This window comes from Sceloporus occidentalis, unplaced genomic scaffold (genome assembly GCF_023333645.1).
Source record: "Sceloporus occidentalis isolate IW3139 unplaced genomic scaffold, rSceOcc1.0.p SCAF_5, whole genome shotgun sequence".
NCBI classification, from domain to species: domain Eukaryota; kingdom Metazoa; phylum Chordata; class Lepidosauria; order Squamata; family Phrynosomatidae; genus Sceloporus; species Sceloporus occidentalis.
Window position 1 is genome coordinate 32024424 of NW_028316985.1, and position 22503 is coordinate 32046926.

Genomic DNA, 22503 nt, shown 5'->3' on the forward strand with positions numbered 1-22503 from the left:
ACCAGTGTTCTGACACATTTTCAACTTAGCCCTGTGCGTATAAATCACAGTCATCCAATATGGTTAACCAAAACATTTATGACTACAGGTCTGCATTGTGCAGTAAAGTTTCTGACTTGTGAGGAATTCTATATCTGATTTGCTTGTTTGCACTGAACAGAAGTCAAGTAACCTGGTTAGCTCCATAATGTCTCTCAGTTCTTAACAAATGTAGTCACTTTCTTAGAGTATTTCTGCCATCGCTGGATTACAGATGTCATTGTAACTACTGTACTGAGAGACATACAAGATAACATTAATGACCAGTGATTCTTGTATTACATATGGCAAGGAAATATTGAACTTTGTTATTCATTTGAGAGAATCTGATTATCCTTTTGCAGTTTTCAAAAAGGAGTCATACTGTCCTCTTGCAGCAGAGCAACAAATAATTTTATGACACTTATATTAAGACTTATCATAACATGCACTTTATTATAGCATGAACAATAATATTATCACACCATGAGCCTTAATATTCACAATTACAATTCACTTCCTCAGATACAAAGATGCAGGTTCAAGTATATAAAAATGGGCATGGTTAAGGGTGGGATGTTACCTATGTTGTCAGGGTGAAGTTAGATGTTAGATGTCAGAAGTTATTATTAATACTGATCCATTAAAAAAAACTGTTAGTAATATCACAAACATTACTCAAATATCCTAGCTCTGAGATATGTCACCAATGATAATTTTATTATTTTGTATGAGGTAGCTTTCATTCCCTTTCTTATTCCCATGGTAACATAGGGGGGAAAGAACAAATATGTTCTTAGACAATAAAATAAAAGTTCTTAAGGCAAGGAGGAAAGAAAGAGAAGCTAATCTCTAAAAGTCTTTAATATGCTTTCAAACCCATAAAATGTAATTTATAAGAGTAGAGGATCAGCCGCTTACTACTTACAGCAAACTACTTCCAACTTGATACATTTTTCCAGACATCTTGCCACGTATGCTGCAAACGCTTCTTTTCATGCAACCTATCATTTTATATTTTTCAACATAAAGTTATGGCTTTAATAATCCTACAAAAATCACAATCATGTTTTTTCCTAAACCAAGTTATACAGCTTTTTTAACACAGACATCACTCTTCCTGCATTACTAGCAAACCTAACTAACAAATGAAATCGAAGCCCAAAATATAATCGGAATATAATGGATACAATTTTAGCATTAACATTGCAAATTCACTGTGAATTCAAGTCTTCTGCTCCAATTTTCATTCAGTTTTACTTTAAAAGCTATGCCTCAGGCACAGGAAACACAACACAAAATTATAAAGTCAAAGTCTCTCAAAGGCTTGAGAGCAGAGCAATTTACTAAAAATCCAATACAGATCTTTTTAAAACCTAAGTATAAATAGACCTGAAACGGCAGTAAGAAAATAGCTTTATGACTATATATGAGATTGAGACAGAGGTCCAAATCACACTGCAGAAATAATCCAGTTTGAGGCTACTTTAGCAGCCCTAGTTCAGTGCTAGAAAATCCTGGGAATTGTAGTTTATTGTGGCACCAGAGCTCTCTGACAGAAAAGGTGAAACGTTTCACAAAACTACAGTTCCTAGAATTCCCTAGTATTGAGCCAGGGCAGTTAAAGTGGTCTCAAATTGGATTATTTCTGCAGTGTGTTTTGGACCATAGAAACACAGAGAATAACATCAGCGTCAGTAAGATGTTGCTTTAATGTGCCTCAGCAAAACACTGTCTTACCTATTGGGACCAGCAACCATCATCATACAAGCTTTTAGGAGCTGGAGCAGCAGAAAGCTGCAAACTGAGAAGAATGAATCAAATTGCTTTCAAAGTGTGGGAACACAGTGTCAGCAACAAGCACCAAATTACTTGCCTAGCAAACCTCAGCAGCCTGAAACTTCTGTTACATACAGATCATGATGCTGTATCACAGCTACATCTTCATAGATGCACCTTCTGATGAAAACCACCCCAATCCCACCTTGTAAGGAGCAAAAGAAAAGAAAACCCCAAACAGACTTGTATGTGTTTGCGGGGGGGGGGGGGGGTGTTGAGCATGGATGTGTCTACTATCTTCCTAGGTTTAGTTAGATGTGCTACAATAGGTATCCAAAAGGATCTCCTCAGCTCCTCAGGATACTCCTGCAAATGACATCCTTACAATGTATGCATCTACAGGAGAACAACTGGACACAACATGGAAATGGCCACATTGAAAATCTGTGTTGTCTACAAGGTGGACTGGTGGGGGATTTTGGTCACTACATGATCAGAACAGAATTCAAGTCTCTGCAAAAAAAATGAGTTGCCCATTAAATCCAACATCTTGTTGTTATTCTATGCCTTCATTTCATTACCAAATTATGACAATCCTAAAGAGGACCTGTCACAGGATTTTCTCAGGGTTTTTCTTCCGAGGGGGGGTTGCCTAACAGGATGTCAACCAATGTTTCAGTTTAGTGTAATTCCCCAACTAAAACCTAACTTTGCAATTCAAAAGAAAGCATCCGCGAGCGTTATTTTTAAAACAATTTACCTCATAGTTTACAAACAGTTTTGGCACAGAAACAATTGGTCAGAAACATATGGTCAGAAAATAAAATTCAAGTGCTTCAAATAAAATTCACAAAGCTTATGTAAACAAAAGGCACCAGCAAGAGACAAAAACTCTTTTTACCCTGCTCCAGAAGAAACCCAAGCATAATTTTCAACATTCCTGTCTTCTCCTTAGTTTACCAGGCCTCTATGCTCTCAGTTCTAAAATAAACAACTGCAAGAAAAAGCTATTTCTAGCAATTAGAAACACATATACACAGTGACTAAAAGTTATATTCAGTTCTTCTGTTCTAGAACCTGCTCCACTGCATAATGAAATCCAGCATATAATGCAATCCAAGGCCATCCAGTGTTGTAGGAAAAGAGATCACAAATGACAGGTCTGGATCCACATAAATAATTCTTTCCGTTTAATAAATTGTCCATCTATTTCAATTCATACTATGTATATTCTTAGAGCCAAGCAAAACAAGAAAGCTTTGAGACTGGCCTGGATGGCCTTCTGCCAGTCACTTTCTTCCAGACTTTGGGAGTTTGTTTATTTACCCCACCTTTTCCCCAGTTCTGGGACTTGGAAAATAACCTGTCTCACAGACTATTTCAGAGAACAGAGAAGCTAAAGATTATAACTTTTTCCCAAAGATATTAAGCAACCATAAATAAAAGTATACTCTGTGTATACTGTATATACTCCCAGCAGTCAGCTGTTTCTGCAATTCTTAAAACCTCCAACCCTAATTTATTGCACTGATCCATATAATATATGAAATATCTGCATCAACATTTTTTCCCTGAAATATACCAGGAACAAGTAGTAAGTGATGTGAATAATGTCACTGATGAAGAGACTGTATCCAAGTTTTGTTCCTAGGAAGTAAATGCCTCATTAAAGAGGCACTTACCAACTCCCCAACCTTTGCAATTTCATACCTCATGATGCTCCTCTCCATTAGAGGATCCTGTTTTATTCTTGCCTTATGATCATCCCTGGCTTATTTGGGATAATCTTGTAAATCAGGGATGAGAACTGCATCATTTGACTACAACTCACATCACCCCCACCACTGGCTATGCTGGTTGGGGCTCGTGAAATTTATAGTTCAACAAAATTTGGAGGGCCAAACAACCCCCTTCCCTGACCAACCAAGCCATTACTACTTGTATTAGCAAGAAGGAGTCACAGGGCGAAAAAGGTCAGAATCCACCAACCAACATGGCCACTGTATTGACTGGTTTTCTCTTGAGCAAGCAGTTTAATGACATCAATGAGCAATCAGCAAATCAGATCCAAGTTTTCTTGCTAGCTGGAGGGTGCTGGCTGGCAGATTCCGTAAACTGCAGTCTAAAAGGGTATTTTTTTTTCAAGTTCATGATAAACCAATCCATGATTCTTTGAATTTCTACCTCAGCATTATATCGGAACCTGGCCAAAGATCTGGGCAATAATGATGAGAATTCAGATCCAAAACACACTGCAGAAATAATCAAGTTTGAGACTGCTTTAACTACCCTGACTCAATACTAAGGAATTCAGGGAACTATAGTTTTGTGAGATATTTAGCCTTCTCTTTAGTCAGCGACCTCTGGTGCCACAATTCCTAAGATTCCCTAGCACTAAGCCAGGGCAAATAAAGTGGTCTCAAACAGGATTATTTCTGCAGTGTATTTTGGACCGCACTGCTTTTTTTTTCAGAAGTGGACCTCTCAATGAGGTGGAATCTCACCTAACCTGCTCCTTTCAAGACCAGGCTGCAACCATGTCCTGATAACACTGCTAAGTAAGCATCCTGAACACTTGTTGTTCTTCCTAGTTCCTTTGCTAGCATTACCCATATCAGCCGTGCAAACAGTGGCTAGAGACTCTTTCAAGGGAAAGAGGGGCAAGTAAGGACAGTCTGAATTTTATTCTTTGGGAATAAATTAGATGAGGTACACCCAGACTAAACTAGCATGGGCCCATATGCTAACATAATTTAAAAAAAAAAAAGAATATTCCCTTGAAAAATTAATCCCATAACTGTTGTTAACCATTAACTGTTCTAAGATATAGCTGTGTTAGTCTGGAAAACCAGTACTCAGAGGGATCTTATAGCACCTTTGAGACTAACTGAAAAAAGAAGTCGGTAGCATGAGCTTTCGTAGACTTCAGCCTACTTCCTCGAATGTATGTTTGGAGTGGAGAAACATTAACCGTTGTTAACAACAATCTGTTGTTGACATTTTAAGATACCTATGGAATCTGGTTGTTCAAATCATGCTCACTGGCAATACAAATTATTCATTCATTTATTATATTTATATCCTGCCTTTCTTCCATGGCTCAGAGTCAGGGCTGCTTCCAACATAATTTTTAAAAAGCTACTAATAAAACACAATGAACTATATATATTAAAATTAAACCTAAACTAGTCATCCCATTATAGTACAAATGGAAATCTTCAATAATAATACCTAAAATTAAAATATGAAAAGACCTGCTCATCCATTTAAAACCCCTGCCCAGTTAGTCTGTTCTTGAAGGCCTGCCTGAATAGAAAAGTCTTAGCCTGCCAGTGGAAGGACAACAGGGAGGAGGCAGCAAATAGCCACCTCTCACATTCTCACCTAAAACATACCTCTCAAGGTGGCAGGACTGAGATATGAGGCTCTCCTGCAAACTTCAAAGCCTGGGTATACTTGTATGGTGCAACAATGTCTTTCAGGAAGCCTGGAAAAAAGGCATGTTGTGTGCTTTCAAGTTGTTTTTGACTTATGGAGGCTCTAAGGTAAACCTTTCTTGGCAAGATTTGTTCAAAGGAGGTTTGCCATTGCCTTCCAGAGGCTGAGAGCATGTAACTTGCCCAAGGTGGGTTTTATGGCTCAGCTGGGAATCAAGCCCTGTCACCAGAGCCATAGTCCAACACACAAACCAATACACCATGCTGGCATATAGGTCTCAATGCAGAAATCATTAAGTGCAAACTGATCCAAGTATTGCCTCAAGATATCCTATAATCTTTTTAGGTTACTTACTGTACATTTTCAATATTGTTCATTTCTAAGAAATTAAGCAAACCAGTCTTTAACACATGAAAAAAATTCAGCATGTTTCTAAGTTTGTGAAATAATGTTTTTAAACAGTCTGCACTGAATGGAATTACAACTGATGCAATTTGTAGTACATTATCTACTTATTATGCATTACACCAAAGACTGCTATTAACACATAGGAAGTTCTTCCTCTGCCACCTGGCTATGTATCTGATTCATCCTGTTTCACTTTCACTGTTCACAAGTTAATCCACAGCCTCATTCATGCTTTTGGCAACACCCACCAGCAGCAAAAAGAACTCTATGGCCTGTTACAGACAGCCAAAATAAAGCTGCTTCGAGTCACAGTGGAGGTATGGTGTTTCAATGATGCATGCATCCTAAGAGTCCAGAAGTCGCACCAAAGCCACGCTCCAGCCCTAAGGACTGGATCATGGCTTTGGTGTGGCTTCTGGATTCTTAGGACGCATGCATCATTGAAATACCATACCTCCACTGTGACTTGAAGCAGCTTTATTTTGGCTGTCTGTAACAGGCCTATAAACACCTAAGACTCTTTCACTTTCCACAAAAAGCTATTTTAAAAAAAGCTGAACTTCTAAATACAGAGTTTCCTCACCAGTAAGACTGTCAAATTATCTTCATTCTAACAGTTGCCCTTTTCCACTGACCATGTCTTATTCAAAAACCTAACCATGTTAAGCTGCAAAATCCATATGCAAATGGATCCTGCAGCACCTTCAAAACTAACTGAAAGACAGAAGTTGATAGCCTGAGCTTTTGTAGACAAAAGCTCAGGCTACTAACTTCTTCTATCTGTCAGTTAATCTCAAAGGTGCTTGCAAGATTGCTTTGCAAGTCCACCTCAACATTAGGAGGAACTTCCAATGGAACACACTCCCTCAGAGATTGGTACAGTCTCCCTCCTTGGAGGTCTTTAAACAGAGGCTGGGTGGCCATCTGTCAGGGATGCTTTGACTGAGAGTTCCTGCATGGCAGGGGGTTGGACTGGATGGCCCTTGTGGTCTCTTCCAACTCTATGATTCTATGACTTATTCTGGGTATGTATCTTCATATTGCTTGTCAACCTATGGCAACTTCATGAATTTCACAGGGTTTTCTTGGGTATGGAATACTTTTTTGCCAGTTCCTTTCTCTAAGATCTAAACCATACTGCAGAAATAATTCAATCTGACACCACTTTAACTGCCCTGGCTCAGTGCTAGGGAATCCTGGGAATTATAATTTATTGTGGCACCAGACCTCTCTGACAGAGGTGGCTAAATGTCTCACAAAACTACAGTTAATAGATAATAATATAATAAAAGATTTATTTCTAGGCCGCCCTATCACAGAGAATCTGGGCAGGTTACAACAGTAAAATGCATCAAGGTTACAATCAATTAAAAAAAATTATCAATCACTATGCCCACCCCCCGATCCCAATGCCAAAACAAGATTAAACAATCATGATATAAAAACAGTAGAACAATAAAAACATTTGATTAAAATTTGAAGGAAAATAGGCAGATGAGGAGGTGTTTTCCTGGTCGTGATCATGTTCATGTCAAGTTCGTATCCAGATCTCTATATCCATATCATCTCAATAGCTAGTTCTCAGAATTCCCTAGCACTGAGCCAGGGAAGTTAAAGCACTCTTAAACTGGATTATTTCTGCAGTGACTTTTGGACCTGAAATATAGCCTACAGCACCTGGTATTCTCTAGTGCAAGTACTAACTTGAGCTGTCCATGCTTAGCTTCCAAGATCAGAAAGGATCTGGTGCCTTTAGGATGTTTATTTAGGCCAGTGATGACCAAATTTTGGTCCTCCAGGTGTTTTGGACTTCAACTCCCAGAAGCCCCAGCCAATTTTGCCAACAGTCAGGAATTCTGGGAGCTGAGGTTTGAAACACCTGGAGGACCCATGTTTGAGAATCACTGATTTAGACCCTTGTGTCCTATTCTACAGCATCACAGTTGTATAGATTGTAATAGACATCCATATATCACATATATCCAGAAGTCTAAGTTTTAGTTGACATGCCTGGTAGACGTATCTCCAAAACAAAACAGTTCCTCCCTCCTCTCTCACTAGAAGCATCTATGATTCCTTGGATGCTGAATACTTATTAAAAGCAGTGATGGAGCTAAATCTGAGGTCTGTACACCACAGGAATGTGTACACAAAACTACTATGGGGCAATAACACCCATACAGGACTTCCATCCTAGCAGTAAACCTGTGCTTTGATTGCAGTGGCCACTCTTATGACAGCTATCCCCACTAGATATGAATCAATGACCAACTGTCCATTTGAGCTGCAAGCAAGCTGATCAGGGCAGATTACAATGCAAATGAACTTTGTATGCCATCTTTCTGAGCAAGTGCCCTTTTTCTGGATGCAAAGAGCTGAAACCTTCAGCAGTATTAACTCCAACTGCCCTTGGTTTAAAAGGAATTCGGTCTCTTCATAATGCAGTCCAATGCTAGGCAAAGGTACCAAATGTAAACACAAACATGTCTCCAGCTCATCTGGGTTAACTCTCAAATACATGTGCAAAGAACTACAGCTTTAGGTCCAAAACACACAGCAGAAATAATCCAGTACGAGACCGCTTTAACTTCCTTGGCTCAGTGCTAGTGAATCCTAGGAACTGTAGTTTTGTGAGACATTTAACCTTCTCTGTCAAAGAGCTCTGGTGCCACAACAAACTTCATTTCCCGAGATTCCCTAGCACTGAGCCAGGGCAGTAAAAGCAGTCTCAAAAGGGATTATTTCTGCAGCGTGTTCTGGACCTCAGATACAGGAACAAGCCAAGTCTAAAACAGTTTCATAAAACAGGAGCTACAGTTTTTCCACACAGGATATAAAAGAATTGGAAGCCTAGAAAACTTTGGGTGCCTCTACACTGTAGAAATAATGCACATTGACACCGCTTATATATTTCAATATATAAAATAATTTACAATATCCTGTCAATCTTGTAGTTTGTAGTCCATCAGTATAGTAGGATTTGTAGTTCTGTGGCAGGTTCTGACATGTCGGATTTGTAGTTTTGTGAGGCACCAGAAGAGGCAGAATCGATCCAGTTTGACACCACTTTAACTAGAAGTCTAAAAAGACCTTGGAAAAGACCTTGGAAAACTATAGACCCCAGGACTATTCTACAGTATGGTGCTACAGCACTTAAAAGGCTGCACCCGCACTGCAGAGATGATCCAAGTGGGCACCACTTTAACTGTCATGGTTCAACAGCTATGGAATTCTGGGATTTGAAGCATGTCATGGCACCAGGGCTCTCTGACAGTGAAGGCTAAACGGTCTCATGAAACCAGAATTTCACAGCATTGAGCCAGGGCAGTTAAAGTGGTGTCAATAGTGGATTGGTGGAGAAATAACCCAGTTTGGCACCACTTGCAACTCTTTTTCTGGCTGAAGGCTATGGAATTCTGGGAGTTGGAGTTTGTTGTGGGGCCCAGAGCGGAGCTACGCTCCGCTCTGGGCCCACAACAAACTCCAACTCCCAGAATTCCATAGCCTTCAGCCAGAAATCAGTTACAAGTGATGCCAAACTGGGTTATATCTCCAGTGTGGATGCAGCCAAGGTTTCTTCAGAGAGGAAGTTTTGCCCTTGCCTTCCCCCGAGGCTGAGAGAGTGTGACTTCTTGCCCAAGGTCACCCAGTGGGCTTCCTCGGCCGAAGTCAGGATTCGAACCCAGGTCTCTAAAGAGTGTAAGGAAAACAAAGGGAGGAGGAGGAAAACAAAAACAACAAAGCAGGGCAGACAAGGGCTGCTTCCCACCAGCACGTGGGCAACGGGGGGGGGGTGGAGAAGAGGCAAGGGCATCGGTGCCTGTGTGCCAGGCTCACACGTGACGCTCTACACGGAGGTGACACGCCATTTTCTACAAAGAGAGGCTTCTTCGGGTGGAGGGAGGGGGCCTCCAGCAGGCTTTGCCATGGACTGCCAGCAAGCCCCCTCCTCCTCCTCCATCTCTTCTTCTCTCTCCTGCTACTCTTCTTCTTCCTCCTCCTCCTTTTCCTCTCCCTCCCTCTCCCCCTCCTCTTATTCTTCCTCCCCTTCTTGCTTCTCCTTTTCCTCTCTCCTCCTCTTACTGCCCCTGGCCTTTCTATTCCTGCTCCTCTTCCTCCTCCCCTTCCTCTCTTCCCTCTTCTCCCTCTCCCCTTCTCCTCCTCCTCCTCCTCTCCCTCCTTCCTTTCCTCTCTCCCCTCCTCTTCTTTTCCTCTCCCTCTCCCCTTTTCCTCCTCCTCCTCCTCCTCCATCCCCAGAGGAGAGAGCCTGGGCCCCGAGAGCAGAGGGAGAGGCGCAGCAGGCCCTCCTTCCCACCCGACATGGCTCCCTCCCTGCCTCGGCCCTCCGAGGGAGGCCTCCGGGGCAGGGGTCCGAGGCCGCCCTCCCTCCCTCCCTGGCTCCCTCTTCACCTGCATGCCTCCTGCTCCTGCTGCTCCTGAGTCCGCCTCCGGCTCCGTCCGCAGCCGCTTGCTCTGGCCGCTCTCGGCTCCCTCGGCGGGCATGGGCTGCTCCAGCTCGGGCTCCCGCTTCAGCCCTCGAGGGGCCGACGACGACGACGAGGAGGAGGAGGAGGAAGAGGGCAGGAGCTGCTGCTGCTGGTGCTGCGGGACGCCGTCCGCCATCCGAGCCGCCGCCCCGCTTCCCTCAGGCCGCCCCGAGGCCCACAAGAAGCGGACGGAAAGACCGCTCTCCTTCTCTCGGGCAGCCAAGCAAGGATAGCAAGCAAGGAAGGAAGGAAGGAAGGAAGGAGGTCCAAAAGGCTAGGCGCCGCCGACTCGCGCCCGGCGGAAAGTGCCGAGGACAGCGAGAGAGAGCAGAAGCCGAAGACCTTCGGCAATTTCCGGAAACGAGAGCCGCACAGCCCCAGCCCCACCACGACGCGACGTTCGGCAAACTTCGGAAATTGGTGTGAAGGGGTGGAGCCACGGCGCCCAAAAGGGGCGGAGCCACGGGAAGGCAGTCTCTCTGAGGGAATGTTTAGCCTGAGGGGAGGAGGAGGAATACAAGTTGCCTCAGGCCCAAAGTAGACACACTGCAGACATAACTCATTTTGGCACCGCTTTAACTCTTTCACTGGCTGAAGGCTATGGAATTCTGGGAGTTAGAGTTTGTTGTGGGGCCCAGAGCTTCTCAGCATCAAAGGTCCAAAACACACTGCAGAAATAATCCAGTTTGAGACGGCTTTAACTGTCCTGCATCAGTGCTAGGGAACCCTGGGAACTGTAGTTTATTGTGGCACCAGAGCACTCTGGCAGAGAAGGCTAAATGTCTCACAAAACTACAGTTCCCAGAATTCCCTAGCATTGAGCCAGGGCAGTTAAAGCGGTCTGAAATTGGATTATTTCTGCAGTGTGTTTTGGAGCTTTGTGACATTTAGTTTTGGTCACACTTGCTCCATAAACCCTAACCCTAATGGTAACCCCAAACAAATCAGATGAGGGTACTGCCTATATTTGCTGGTCACACTCACCCCAAAATATGTAATGTTTGACACCAAATCAGCATGAAAACAGATTCTATGAGGTACTTAAAATATCTGTGAGGTAGCCATTTCTGGGCAGAACAGCAAGTGGAATATTGCAGCCCAAATCATATTCTTAGTCCTAACCAGAATCGACCCCCTTAATTAATGCAATTTAACATCAGTGTTGACTTTCTGATGGAGTATGATGGAGGAATAATCAAACCATCAGCAGATCAGGTGTCCAAGTATCCTTGAGTAGAGGGACTATTCAAACAAGCAGTGTGTGTGCGTGTATAACACTATTTAGTCAACGGATCTACTCTACTTGGGATCAACAATAGGATTGCTTTAATCCTTTAATCATTTAAATCTGTAATTGGGTAATGTAGGCTATATTTCAGAGGAAGAAACTGGCAAAACTACCTCTGAGTATCCTTTGCCTAAGAAAACCTATGAAATTCATAGGTGGACAGGCAATTTGAAGGCACATGCATGTGCACACATACACACACACTGCTTGTTTGAATAGTCCAGTCCCCCTTCTCAAGGATAGAAGGGTACCTGATCTGCTGATGGTTTGATTATTCCTCCATGCTGTAAATTTGGCCCAGTCCACAGCAGCAATGGTATGCAACCAGATTTCAAGGCAAGCAATTGATCTATTATCATATCCAATCTGCCTATCATTCTTTTTGTCAATTAAAGCTTGCTCGGACTGCTTCTTTCTAGCCTAACATCTGAGATGCATCTGAGGAAGTAGACATAAGTCTACGAAAGCTCATGCTACCTACTTCTTTCTTTTAGATGGTCTCAAAGATGCTACAAGATCTCTCTACAAGCCAAACTGGCTGAGAATAACTTCCTTTGCCAGGAGACTTCTGCTGCACATTGCCATTTTAGCACACGAGAAAGCCACCCATTTTAATAATGGCATTTTAACATTTTTCCATTTTCTATAAGGAAGGTGGGGATACAAGTCCAAATTGTATGTAAAGGAACTAAAGAGCCACTAGAATTGCACCATTTTACTTCTATGGTAGTTGAAGTCAGTTTGTAGCACATGAGACATATAAGTAATAAAAGACAGTTTTGCTTTACACATCATAGGAATCCCACAATAGGTGTTGTTTTGTTCACTTTTATCTTCAATGGATCTGTTTTAAGGATTTTATTTTATTTTATTTTTTGCTATGAGTTGCTTAATAGTATTTTAACCAGAAAAAAATCATATGTCTTTACTTACATCTTTGTTATATGTATGTATGTATGTATGTATGTTTTAATTTTTGTAAGCTGCATTCTGTCCCATTATTGGGAAAAGGGTAGGATATAAAAATAATAAATGAAATCAATAATTTAAATGAATAAATGGGGCAGGATATTTCTGTGTTACAAATAAAATGAACAGATTTTGGGCCCTAAAACAAGAACTCTGCGGGCTGTTTTCTTTTGTTTTTAATCCCTCAAGCTGCCTATTCTACAACTTTAATTTTAATATTTTAATATAGACTTGATATAAAACTGTTGGGCAGCACATTGGTTAACATTTTGCAATGAGCAGTTTTGGAGATAGTAAAAGCCCACCAGCTTTGCTGTCATTTTGGTAAGACCAAAGTTCAGAATAAATTGTGGCAGTCTCAGGCTTTCATGAAAAGAAAATTTTGCTGTAAAACTGAAAATGGCTTTATTTAAGTTCAGGTTTGAGAAAAATCCAGAAGATTGTACTTTAACTTATATAAAAATACTTAAGTTCTGCCAACTGATCCTCCCCCATCTTTTGGGAACAGCTAATCTTCTTTTTACTATCTCTAACCCTAAGTGGATACTAGGAGTGGGAAGGGCAGCTATGACAGAACTAGACAAGATCCTGAAGTGTAAAGAGATACAATTGAACACTAAAGTTAAGTTTGTTCATACCATCATATTTCCTCTCACTATGTATGAGGTAGATTGCAGAGAAGAAAACTGACAGAGAGAAAATCAAGTTATTTGAGATGTGGTGCTGGAAAATACTTCTACAGATACTGTGGACGTCTGAAAAGACAAACAAATGGGTCCTAGAGTAAATCAAGATTCAAGCCTGAACTCTCCCTAGAAGCCAAGATGACTAAACTGAGACTGTGGTACTTTGGCCATATCATGAGAAGGCACAACTCACTAGAAAAGACTATAATGCTTGGAAAGGTAGAAGGCAATAAGAAGAAAGACCACATACCAGATGAGAGAATTCAAAGATATAGCCGTGTTAGTCTGTAGAATCAGTATGTAGAGAGATCTTGTAGCACCTTTGAGACTAACAAAAGAAAGAAGTTGGCAGCATAACCTTTCGTAGACTTAAGTCTATGAAAGCTCATGCTGCCAACTTCTTTCTTTGGTTAGTCTCAAAGGTGCTACAAGATCTCTCTACATACACATACTGGATGGATAGATAGCCTTAATCAAGGAGAACATGGCTTTGAGTCTGCAGGACCTGAGCAGACCAGTTGAGGATAGGATTTCTTGGAGGGACCTCATTCACAGGAGGATTGCCATGAGTTGAGGTTGATTTTTGAAGGTAGTTAACAACTACAACAAAGTGGACACTGGGACCTGAACAATGCAACATCCAGGAGGAACCCTCCCCTGCCAAATGGACAACAAATACAAATTCAGACTGGCACAATTTGCAGTCCCCTTCATCCCATCCAGCTTCCCCTCCTGCATGTTAATTTGGTTGGTTGCCTGATGACTGCTAATTTAACATCAGCTGCTGAAACCCCATCAACTAGATGGGAACCGTCTAATTAAAAATAATAAACTCTGATAGCCATTAGGGTTGAAGGGCGGGGTATAAATACCATAAATAAATAAATAAACAACACTGACTGAGGCATGATCCAGCAGGGGAGCCAAGAACAGAACTTAGGAAAGTGCCTTTTCCACAGTCTGTTCAGTTTTGCTTCTGAGGTTTGCTTTTTTGCCATTGATGGGATTTATGTATTTATTCATAACCTGCTTTTCTTCCATATGAGACCCAGAGCAGTACTCCCATGACATGGCCACAAAGAAGATGGCATGTTCTCTGCCCTGATATGGTGTAAAATGTATATGGACGTATATATTTAAGATCCCAATAGCCAGCATGGTATAGGGCCTGAACAGACAGGCCAAAATAAAGCTGCTTTGGGTCACTTTGGAGGTATGCTGTTTAAATGATGCATGTGTCCTAAGAACTAAGGACAGGAGCGCAGTTTTGGCTCAGCTTCTAGCCTCTTAAGACGCGTGTGTCATTTAAACAGCATACCTCCAAAGTGATCTGAAGCAGCTTTATTTTGGCCTGTCTGTTCAGGCCCATAGTTTGAGTATTGGACTGGAACTCTGGAGGCCAGGGTTCAATTCTTCACTCAGCCATGGAAACCCACTTGGTGACTTTGGGCAAGCCATACTGTCTAAGCCTCAGATGAAGGCAACAGCAAGAATAAATCTTGCAAAACAACAACAACAAAACCCTGTAATAGGTCCACCTTAGGGTCTCCAAAAGTCAGAGATAATTTGAAGGCCCACAGCAAAAACAACGATTTAATATCCCACCTTTTCCCCAATATGAGATGTTAGGTGACTGATAATATAAGTTAAAGCAAAATGCAGCTTAAAATATCTAATACAAAAGTTTTGAAACATTAATCAGAGAATCCAGTTAAAATATTGAAAACAGTAACAAAAAAAATCCAAGACAAAAATGCAGCATTTTCCTTCAAAAGGTCATTGCCTGCTGGAAGAAGAAAGGAGACACTGGTTGGCCTTGCCTCCCATGAAAAGGAATTCCAGAGTTTGAGAGGATCTGTGAACCAAGAAGGCCTTCCTATGTGTCTTCACCAGATGGGACTGACAGAAAGCTTCTCGCCTGCAATCTTTATTGTAGAGAACCAGCTTAGAACCAGCTTATCCCTATCCTTGGAAGAAATGCATTTAGATCTCAGCTACAGCATATTATTCATGCTTCTCCCGGGGAGAGAGGTTTTCCATTTTGTTTAAAAGAAGCAGTGGTACAACTTCTAAGAAAAGCCTTGTTGGACCCCCTTGAAGTTTAACAACTATAAACCAGAATCACAACCTCCTTTTCTGGGAGGGTGATCAAGAGGCCAGTTGCTTTCCAACTCCAGGATGATACAGGCTTTCTAGACCCATTTCAAATTTGCTTCAGAAAAAGTTACATGGTGCAAACTGTACAGTCACCTTAGTGGATGGTCTTCACTGGAGCATGACAGTGTCCCTGCTGGTTATTTTGGACATCTCAGTGGCATTCAGTACCATTGACCATGGTATACTTCTGAAATGCCTGTCGGATCTGGGAATCGGGGGCACTGTGCTTCAGTAGAGCTGGTCCTGTCTTTCAAGTAGATTCCATATAGTGCTGCTTGGAGATAGATGAGCCTCAAGAAAGAAGCTGTTATACCATTTACCACAAGGTGCCATTCTATCCTTAGTGCTGTTTAACATCTGCATGAAACCACTGCGAGGCAACATCTGGAAGCATGGGTCAGGCTGCTTTCAGTATGCTGATGAAACTCAAATATATTTCTTCATGCCTTCAAAAAAACAACCTCAGCTAAAGACAGTGTGTCTCTTCTGAATGAAGGCCTGGAGGAGGTAATGGGATGGATGTAGAAAAACAAATGGAAGCTGAATCCAGATAAGATGGAGATGCTTACAACTGAAAGCCCTAACCTGTGTTTGGAAGTGTGTTAACCAGTTCTGGACTGGGTTAGACTCCTCCTCAAAGACTGTATTCACAGCTTGGGTGTGCTTCTGGCTCCATTGCTTCAAGTGACAGCTCAGATAAACGTGATGTCCAGGGGTTTCTACTGTCAGCATTGGCAGTTACACCACCTGTGCTCCTTTCTCTAGATAGAGGCTCTAAAGTTGGTAGTGCACATGCTGGTAGTTCAAAACACGGCAGTCAGATTGCTCACTGGTACATCTAGGAATTATCCTATTATGCCAATTTCAAAATCACTCCACTGGCTGCTAATTAGTTTCTGGGCAAAGTACAAAGTGTTGGTTATTACCTTTAAACTCTGCATGGTTTGGGTCCAGGGTATCTACAGCTTTGATTTCTCCCATCTAATCCTCCTTGTATACTCAAGTCCTCTGGGGGACATTTATTTCAGTCAGTCAGGACTAGGCTGGCAACTGTCACTCTGAGGACACTTTCTTCAGCCATTCCCAGACTATGGAATGACCTGCCAGTAGAGATTCACATTGTCTGAATTTAAAACAGCGTTAAAAACCACCCTCTTCTGACAGGCTTATCCAAATTATTTTTAAATTAAGGATTTTTAAGTATGGATTGGTTGATTTTGATATTTATTATATACGATTTTAACTGATATAATCGCTCTTTTATTTTATTTGCTTTTAATTGATGTTATATGTTTTTAACTGATGTTATGTGCTGTATAACAGAAGTGATGTGCTGTATTTTAATAGGTTGTTGTTCCTTGCCTTGAGCAGGGAGAGGTGCATAAGAAATAATAATAATTCTTCTTGCTGTTGTTTTATGCTCATCCTTGAGATAAGGATGATGAGTAAAAATTTAGAGGTCCCTTAGAAGCTAATCACAAAAAGAAAAGGACACATCTAAAGGAATTACAGCTATTATTGAATGGTTTCAGTAGTGGTCCATCAGGGATAGTGAAAGACAATCTGCTGCCTGAGGCAAGAAAGGAGCAAATGATGCTCCACTCAAGTGAAGGTGCATACTGCCCAAGGCTAGTCAAGTTATTTTGGCATCTGTGTGTAAGAGAGAAAAATTACAAGTGCTCTTCCTTTGCTTCTCAGTAAAAATTAAATAAAACTAATTGGCTTCATTTTCATAATAATCAAACTCTGCTACCTGAGGGTAGGTTTGGCCTTGTCTGCTTTCTAAGAGCATCATGGGAGCAACACAGGGTTGCCAATCCTTGTTCACAATGAGCCTCTAAAAGCTGCATAACATGCAGCATTCCTCTCACTTGGGTTGTCTTCTTGGGTTCTGCTCTACCAACTATGTTCCTGCTTGTCAGGCATTTTTGAAAAGCAACAGAAACCATGGAGGAAAAACCTGGCAATCCTGTCACTGTGGCTACAGGCTTCATTTGCAGTGAATGTTGTGACTGGCATCAGTAAGCAGCGGTAAGAAAACTATAAAAACATCAACCATTTAGAATAGGTAGCAGTCGTAAGAAAGTTGTGTGAATTTGATGTTCATCTGGGAATAGCAAGTGAAAGATTCAAAATGATGCTGCCTGTGTTTCACTCTCTTATGTCCCACTCTCTCTTCATGCCAACATCTGGAAATTCACCAGTTGTGGAGATAATAGCCCCCATTCAAGCATGAATGTACTCATGAAGAAGAACTGGACAAGGTTGTGTCTACTAGCCCCGCCATCCATTGCAGCTACATCACAGGCCTTTCAACCGTTCACAAATAAAAACCAGGGTGCATGTGACCACATCAGTGTGTGGTCACAATGGCAAAAGTTATCAATGAAGAAGAATGCACAAACTAGGAAAGATGGCAGCAGTTTGCTTTTGTCTGAGCCTACTGGAAAGGGCAGGATTCCACCCTCTTCTCTCCAATGCTGAAATTAGTGCAAATTGCTTCTCCACTTTGAACTGTTTGCAGTAACTGAAGTAATCTGGAGACAAAGGTGGGAAATAAGAAGAGAAGAGAAGAAACTGGAACATTTTAAAAGCAGCTGAAAAAGTGAGAGAACAATTGCTTAATTGGACTGTACCTGTCAAATTGGGAAAGTCGGAGGGTATCACATCTGCTCTCCTCTCCTCCCCACACACTGAGCTGGGAGATATGAAGAGAATCTGTTCTGGGCAAGTAGTATGGATTTTACCATCACTTTCCCTCCTGCTGCTCCAAGTCAAACAGGAGATCTTCTAGTCCTGACCTACTTCTAGCACTGCAAGAGATCCTGTTCAACATGGAGCAGCTGCAGGAGGAACAGCAGTAAAATCCAGAGTGTATTTGCCACTGGCAATGTCTACTGGCACTGGCAGCAGGACACCTGGAATACTGTGTCCACTCCTGGGCACCACAGTTCAAAAAGGATGTTGACAAGCTGGAGCGTGTCCAGAGAAGGGTAACCAAAATGGTGAAGCATCCGGAAACTATGCCTGATGAGGAGAGACTTAGGGAGCTGGGTATGTTTAGCCTGGAGAAGGGCAGGTTAAGAGGCAATATGATAGCCCTGTATAAGTATTTGAAGGAATGTCATATTGAAGAGCAAGCTTTCTGCTGATCCAGAGAATAGGACCGGAGCAATGGATTCAAGCTACAGGAAAAGAGATTCCACCTAAACATTAGGAATAACATCCTGATGGTATGAGCTTCTATAACAGTGGAACCCTCAGAGTGTTGTTGAGTCTCTTTATGGAGGTGTTTAAACAGAGGCTTGATGGTCATCTGTTGGGGATGCTTTGATTCAGAATTCCTGCATGGCAAGGGTTGGACTGGATGACCCTTGGGGTCTTTTCCAACTCTGTGGAAATTGCCTCCCTGCACTCTTATAGTGTTGCTATTACTTTTATTGCTCTGGCTGCCTCCTGTTGCATTTTGGGGTTTGCAGTTGAGGGAGAGGGCCTTTAAAATTCTCAGCCAGAGAGCTCTTACGCCTCACTGAACTACAAGCCTCAGAATGCAGCAGCAGGCAGTCAGAGCAGTAAAAGTGAAATGGCAGCACTGTAAAGAGTGTAGTGCAGTAACCTTCTATTCTATAATTTCTATTATTTTTAAGGTGTGGCATCTTAAATTTCCATTTCCTACATTGTATATCAGTTATATATCTTCCAGGAGTATTTTTTTCCAGAAAAAAGTAAGTGGGTGAGGTGTTCCAGTGCCATATGTGCCTATATCTGCAGTGCACACACAACTAGATTTTGAAATCTTTCTGGGTGCCTACACAACCAACTTTGCTTTTTATTAGCAGAAGCACACAAAGAAAAATTATGGACTTACTGAAATTGAGATATGCTACAATCACAGCATTCCCTTCATCTACCAAGCTGGTACTTTTGTGGAGAAAAGATCACATTAGTCTGGCATGACTTGTTCTTGAGAAACCCATGTTAACTTTTAGCGATTATGGCATTTTGTTCTAAATGCTTACAGACCATCTATTCAACGATCGGCTCTAGAATCTTTCCTGGTATCTTTCCTGATGTCCTGATGTTGGGCTGTCTGGGCAGTAACTGTTTGGTGTGTCTTTTTCCCCCAGGGACAGCATTTGCCCTCCTCCAGTCCACTGGGAATTCTCCTCTTCTCTAGTGCTTTTTCTAGCTGTGGTCCACCAAGCACAGCTGATAAACATCTTCCATTATTACTTATGGGTCTTATCTTCCTCCAGCTTCCTATATTTCAATAAGTGCAAAAGATGTGCTGGCCAAGAAAACCTGCTGCTCCCTACTGTGTTGGAGTGTACATACCTGGGCCTCCAGCTACTGGACTTTGCTTCCAATAGGGCTACTAGCTTGCACTTGAGGCAGATGTAGCTACTCACATCCTCTGGCAGGACAACAAACATACTAGAGCAGTTGCGGGTGACTGCAGTAGGTTCCCTTACTAATCATGTTCAGTAGTCTAAGCACTGAAGAGAACTCTGGGCCTCTCCCTTTAAACTTCCCCACTAAACATCCCTGCAAAAGCCCCATTAGCCAAGCCTGTTCATCAACCTCTGTCACCAGGGATTGTGGCTGCAACTATATTCCTAACTAGCATGGCTATGTTTCTGAATTCTATTAAATGTATGAGACATTAGTGTAGCCCAATGGCTCCTTTTCTTCTTGAAAGAATATACATTTATAGTCAAAACCAGGAGATGTTCTCTTCCATCTTAAAGTTGCCAGAGGGAAATATTAAGAGAGATTGATTTCTGACATAGGTATGTCTAAGAGCCAACCAAGATTCAAAATTCTCCATCATAAAAACAAAATGTAGATGTGAAAGCAGATAAAAATACCTTGATATTTTTAAATGAACAACAGCTAAGGGAGGTGCAGAAAGGTGACAGCAAAAACTGAAGGGGCCATGTAAGTTCTGCCGTTTGGCTGTTTTTCTGCTGGTCAGTGTCCCTCCTCCAGAATGTGTATTTTATGTAATGATTGTGTTTTAACTGTATTGTAACTCATCTTGAGGAGAAGGGGGGATTTTTTTTATTTTTATTATTATTAATATGCACACATACAGCTTTACCTTCAAGGGAAAGGAAATATGGATCATCATGCATAGAAAAACAAATTTTAACAGAAGGAGCTAGCATTTATATAAAAAACACTCACTATCACCACTCTGCTGGTATCTAGTTAGGCTCCAACAGAGACCTCTGAGGGACAATTGATAAGTTCACAGCCCTCACTTCATTTTACTTACCACTTTCCTATGCTACCTTTTATTTTCTTGACAAAGGCATGTCTGGTGAGGACTGGGGGAAAGCATAAGCCCCCAGCCAGCCATGGAGTAATGTAATGTAATTTAGTATAATGTAAACCGATTTCTCTCTTAAAAATCAGGGATCATATTATAAGTCTATTTTCAAATAATCTAATGGCCTATTTGAAGTGCCCTGTTTGGTAGTGGTTTGTTCTCAGATCATACCTCTTCATTGCTTTTTAAAGTATTCTCAAGTAATTACAGCTTTTTACTTGCCAGGTTTAGTAGACTTTTACAGAGAAGTGACTAACAGATTAGACTTGTGGTCCATAAACAGACTTGTAGCTTATGTACTGCTCAAGACCCTCTCTCAATATTTATATTTTTAGCTGTATTCATCAGCGATACTTCTCACAACATTAAAGATTATTTTTCAAGGGTTTCTTCAAAGTGCTGACTTAGGACAGGGTTGCTGCTGTTATTTTTTAACTGAAGGGTAAGTTGCAGAAGATTCTGGATTTAAATGAAATCATTTATTCAGAAGACTAGGCAATTTTGTTCTCATACAGTTTCAGCATATTAGAATGAAACCGCATGCTGCACTTCAGCCACTGTTTCAGGATTTCCCCCAGCTATGATAATCTAGTTAGTCTAATGGCATTAAATGGACAATAAGGCTCCAAACTTTCATTGGCTTTCCTGCCACTTAATGTCTCAAATCAGAGCACTCAGAGGAAAGTTATGCAGTACTCTTTCAGAAGCCATAAAACACCCAGCATTGTCAAAGACAGGATGACAAAATGAAGTAGAGACAATGATTGCTGAAGAAACACAAAAGAAGTTGAAGAAAAAATAAATAAAAAAGACATAAGAAATACTGAGACAAACATAATAGTTCCTGATTTTGTTGCTGCTATCACAATAGATGAAAATCGACTGAAAGGCAGGAGCCTTGCTTAGTTATGTGTGGAGAAGGCCGAAATACTTCACTCAACTCTAAGCTCCAATTGGCTCTGCACAGGCTCACAACTATGTGAGTCACAGAGACCACCAAGAAGAATCTATTATTGTAGTATGTTAATGGGATCAGCAGAGGTACTTTAAAATGGAACTATGCCACATTGTGTTCGATTAGTGGTACTGCGCCTTGTGTGCAACAGCATCAAGTATGGTCTGGGCCCTTACAAGATGCAAGCTGATCAATAGAAGTACTGCACACCACTGGAATGTCAACCTCCTTTTTAACCAACTGTTGGGGGAAGTATTAAGAGAAACTCAATTTACTGAAATCTTGACATTCTTTTCCCTTACACCAGAAGTAAATGTTTGCATTAATACCACAATATTGTCCTCCTGAGATTGTCCCATTTTATGAGGGCACATTTAATCACGCAATTCTCTATCAAAGCACACAGAAAACTAGCATATTATTCTAAAATAAGGCACTCCACCTTGACAAGTTACCTCCCCCCAGGTTAAGGTAGAAACTGCAGAGGTCATGCAGCAGCTTTGAGATTTTTGTGGCCTCATACTCCCATTAGACTCAGACATCATACCCTTTGGGGAGGACTGACGGCAGATGAAGTCCACAAGCATCTAGAGGACCATATATTGCCTGCCCATTTTCAGAGCTTCTTTTCCTATTTTTTTTTGCCTGTTTTATTTGACATCTCTGTTCCCAATGTAAAGAGGAATCTCTTCACGTGGTCTCTGGCTAGGAAGGAATAACTAGGCACTGCAAAAAGTTTCTTGCAGAACACAGTGTCTACCTCATTTTCACATGCTGTAAGCAAAGCCACCCAGTTCTCTAATAATAATAATAATAATAATAATAATAATAATGGTTTATTTATGTTTTCCCACCTCTACCAAGTGGATCGAGGCGGGATTACTCTAGTGCTAGATAGCAAGCAATTTGCTCTACTAAGGCAGCTTCCTTATCTTTTCCCATTGCATTTAGGCAAATGGCACACAAGCACACACAGAAGACTGAAG

General features: G+C 41.5%; 1 protein-coding gene across 5 annotated transcripts in view; it reads right to left on the reverse strand.

Moving 5' to 3' along the window:
* The window catches only part of RBFOX2 (RNA binding fox-1 homolog 2), a 255393-nt gene extending 245032 nt beyond the window's left edge, over positions 1–10361 (reverse strand). For all 5 annotated transcript variants that reach the window (XM_089528090.1, XM_089528089.1, XM_089528088.1 and 2 more), the window contains exon 1: positions 10054–10361. In XM_089528090.1, coding sequence (XP_089384216.1) covers positions 10054–10266 — 213 coding nt within the window. In that variant the 5' untranslated portion in view covers positions 10267–10361. The remainder of the gene's footprint in view (positions 1–10053) is intronic.
* Between the last annotated feature and the right edge of the window lie 12142 nt (positions 10362–22503).